Below are 3,779 nucleotides of genomic sequence, written 5' to 3'. Positions count from 1 at the left end.
CGTCAATTTTAAATCAATTTTGAGAAAGAATACGAAATCATTAATAGAATCAAATTATATTTAACACTCGAATATTATCACTTATAAGCATAAATATGAAATAATAATTTTTTGAAATTTCATCAAACTTTTTTAGATATCAAAGGACAAAAAAGTTTGTTTACAATGAAAAATTTTTTCAGCCTTTAATAAAAATTTCACCACTATCTTACCTTTTTCATCATAAACAATGTAAATATTCCATCAGTAACAGTAAACATTAAGTAAAAACACCTGGATGATGTCATAATTAATTAGTGGTAGATAGTTTCATTACTTTAATTTGAAGTATTTCAGATTTAATTATCCAAAAAGTTTATCATAAAAAAATTATCGTAAATGTTATACGACTCAAAGCATATTCTCTATTCATGTACTTATCATTTAATGAATCATTTATTCGTCTAACTTATCTTTTAATCATTTTGTAATCATTTCTACCTTATGATTATTGCTTGTCTACGACTATCACCAACCACTCAAAAATTAATTATTTACATAATAGGTTAAATGTTGTATGCCGTAGTTTTCCTGTTTTCACTTGTAAGTTGTCCAACAATTCTGACTGCACTCTGTACTCTAAATAATGTTACGGTAACAGGACAATTGGGTTGTGGTGATCGAGCATTAAAGAATGTGGTAGTGGAATTACGTGAACATGATAGTCGTAAGTTTGCATTATTTGAGGATTTAAATTAATTTTTAAATTTCAAATTGAACATTGTTTGCTATAATTTCATTCAATTATAATTCAGTTATTAAATTCAGTTATTATTGTGCAAAAATATTCAGTTATTATTCAATTCAGTTATTAATTCAGTTATTATTGTTCAGTTATTATAATTCAGTTATTATTGTACAAAAATATGAGAAAAAAAAATTTTCTTTTTCCAAAAATATTACATTTGCTATAAAAAGCATTGAATGAAATTTCAGTTGACCCGGATGACTCATTGAATAAGACTACAAGTAATAGCAAAGGATACTTCATGGTGTATGGTGAGGAATGTGAGATTGGTGGCATTGAACCATACCTGCGGATTACCCATAATTGCGAGGATGGTGTACTTAATGAAGTAATTTTTCAACGGATGAGTCATCATCTGAAGTTATTCAAAAAAAAAAAAAACAACAAATTAGACTGAGTCATTCAATATGTCGGATAAATTTTCGATATAACAATTAAATGAGATTGTTCAAAAAAAAAAAAAAAAAAAAAATTACAAAGATTCGTTTTTTTTCTCACCTAAAATACTTCAAATTTGTTTTATCTCTTTTTGCAGCATTGTGTCATTGTGGATGAATTTCCAATTCCAGCTGATCGAATTGATAAAACTTATCAAATGGGAATTGTTAGTTTAAATATTGCTCGAAATAATCACAAGAAAACCTGTCACTAAATAAAGTTTATCTTTTCCAAAATTAAAACAATGTTGAACTTTAGCAAAGGATGTAAATGATACATGTAAATGATAATAATGTGTTATCGTCATCGCATATATATCATTGTAGTTATTTTAGTTTTAAATTAAATTAAGCTATCTCTGATGATTGTATTACTTTACCTGTATCTAGTAACGGTATAATTTTATGCAAATAAATAGTATAGCAGTATACAGAATGCTCTTAATGATTTAAAGTAAACTTAATATCTTTTAATCTGTTGACCTTTCTAGTTGACCTCTTTACTCTCAAGCATACTTTAGGAAGCTGAAAATAATTTGTGATTCATTTTCACGATATAAATATTAATTGTATTGTTGATAATGATAATTGAAATGCAAATAACTAATTAAGTAGATAATAAATTGATTAAATTGACATGATTGATAAAAGTTTACACATTTACCACAAAAAAAAAACTGCGAAACTATGATATTTTGAAAGGAATTGATTTACAAAATTAAAATAAAACATTTTTGCATATACAATCAAATTATTTTAACCATTATTGTATCATTTTAGTAATCCAAATTTCTAACTAATTTTAAACAATTCAAAGGTAAAATATCCTAAATATTATTAAATGAAATTACTTCCTTCAAATAAATGAAATGTCATTAAAAAAGCATTAAAATTTTTGTTGCATAAGAAAAGATATTTTGACGATAAATTGCTTCCGCTCATAATTCATATGTTTCTTTTTTTTTTTAATAGACAACAACAAAAAATATTCATTCAAATTAAAATTTCATCAAATATTTTCATTTTACCAATTCACCGCCACTTTTTATCGATTATTCTTTTTGTAATTTTTTTCAATGTTAGGTTTTTTTTTTGATATGACAAATTATTGATTGTCACAAGAATGTTGTCACAAGATGTGCGCAATTGTGATGGTTACTAAATTACAAAAGATTCGTGTAAGTTTTAAAAAGCCGGAAAATTTTTCTTGAAATATGTCAATGTGCTTGTTTAAAGCATATAATTTCAATTAAACATTGAAGATCAATCGATAACTGTATACTTTTATATTCCCAAGAAATTATAAGAAGATGGCGATAATTGCAAGCAATCTTTGAAATTGAAGAGCTAAAAGCAAAGCTAATTTTATTAAATCAAAAGATACCGAAAGTAAGGCAATATAATTTTCAATTTAATAAAATTTTTCTTTCAACTTTCACATTTCCAAAGAAATACACTTCAAAAGAGTAAAAGAAAAAAAAACAGTATGACATTAAACAACTTGAGCTTTGGATAGATATAAACGAAAACTGATAATGAACAACCAAAGATGACCAATTAGATCTGAGAACAACCAAACTATCTAATCATTCAACTCATTGTGTCACTTATCAATAATGGTCATACATCTATCCAAGTTATATTTATGAAGGAAATACTACAGATTCATTTGAGCTTTGATGGAACTTCTGATGACATTCATGTTATTATTACCACGAACTAACGGATTCTTCCTATTCGGTAAACAACAACGGGTTACTGTATGCGGGGAAATTGGATGCGCGGATAAAACACATACTCTGGATGTTCATATCGAACTTTGGGAAAAAGATGCTAGTAAATTTCAAATAAATTCAATTAGGATTTCTCATGACTTCCAGATAAAATTGAAATTCCAATGAAATCTGCAACCATTCGATGACACGTTGAAAGAAGCATCAAAAAGTATAATGTATAAAAGTTTGTTGATGACATTTAGGGACATTTAAATATCTTTAATTATAATTATTATATTGAGCATATTTCATTTTTTATCAAAAATTTCAATGTTTTTTTTCGAAAAAATAAAGGAATAAGTTATTATTTGACAACAAGTAATTTGATAATATGTGACATATCTTGGATTCAATTTCATTCTTTGATGACAAATTAAATTCTACACGACCACGACATGATGGCACATTTGAAATTAGTGGAACAGAAACAGAATGGGGTAATATCGAAGCATATCTGATTATCAGACATCATTGCCATCAAGGCAAGGTCAACACGGTTTGTTTTTCTTTTTTCTACTGTGATTTAATCATCGTGATATAACTATTGAGGTCAAGCATGCTTTAATCCAAAATAAAATATATTTGTTTGCTTGAATTATCCTATTTTGAATGGTAACATTCAGAAATATGTACAGTAATAGATAATTCAACAACAAATATATACTACAGTTTACACATTTACGTTTATCTTATCACTGATATCAATTATCATTCAATGAGTGATGAAATAATTTATACAATAGTTTAAGCTTTACAACACATTGCGAATGATAGATATTC

General features: G+C 26.3%; 1 protein-coding gene across 1 annotated transcript; it reads left to right on the top strand.

Moving 5' to 3' along the window:
- Nucleotides 1–542: 542 nt before the first annotated feature.
- On the top strand, nt 543–1,663 carry LOAG_13473 (hypothetical protein). Its single transcript, XM_003148978.2, has 3 exons — nt 543–706; nt 976–1,115; nt 1,323–1,663. Exons 1-3 carry the CDS (start codon nt 550–552, stop codon nt 1,437–1,439), a joined length of 414 nt encoding a protein of 137 aa, XP_003149026.1. The 5' UTR covers nt 543–549; the 3' UTR covers nt 1,440–1,663.
- The last annotated feature ends 2,116 nt before the right edge of the window (nt 1,664–3,779 follow it).

The sequence above is a fragment of the Loa loa genome (genome assembly GCF_000183805.2).
Source record: "Loa loa unplaced genomic scaffold supercont3.87, whole genome shotgun sequence".
Lineage (NCBI taxonomy): Eukaryota > Metazoa > Nematoda > Chromadorea > Rhabditida > Onchocercidae > Loa > Loa loa.
Note: the sequence above shows the minus strand (reverse complement) of the source record. Positions and strands in the feature narration are given on the sequence as shown.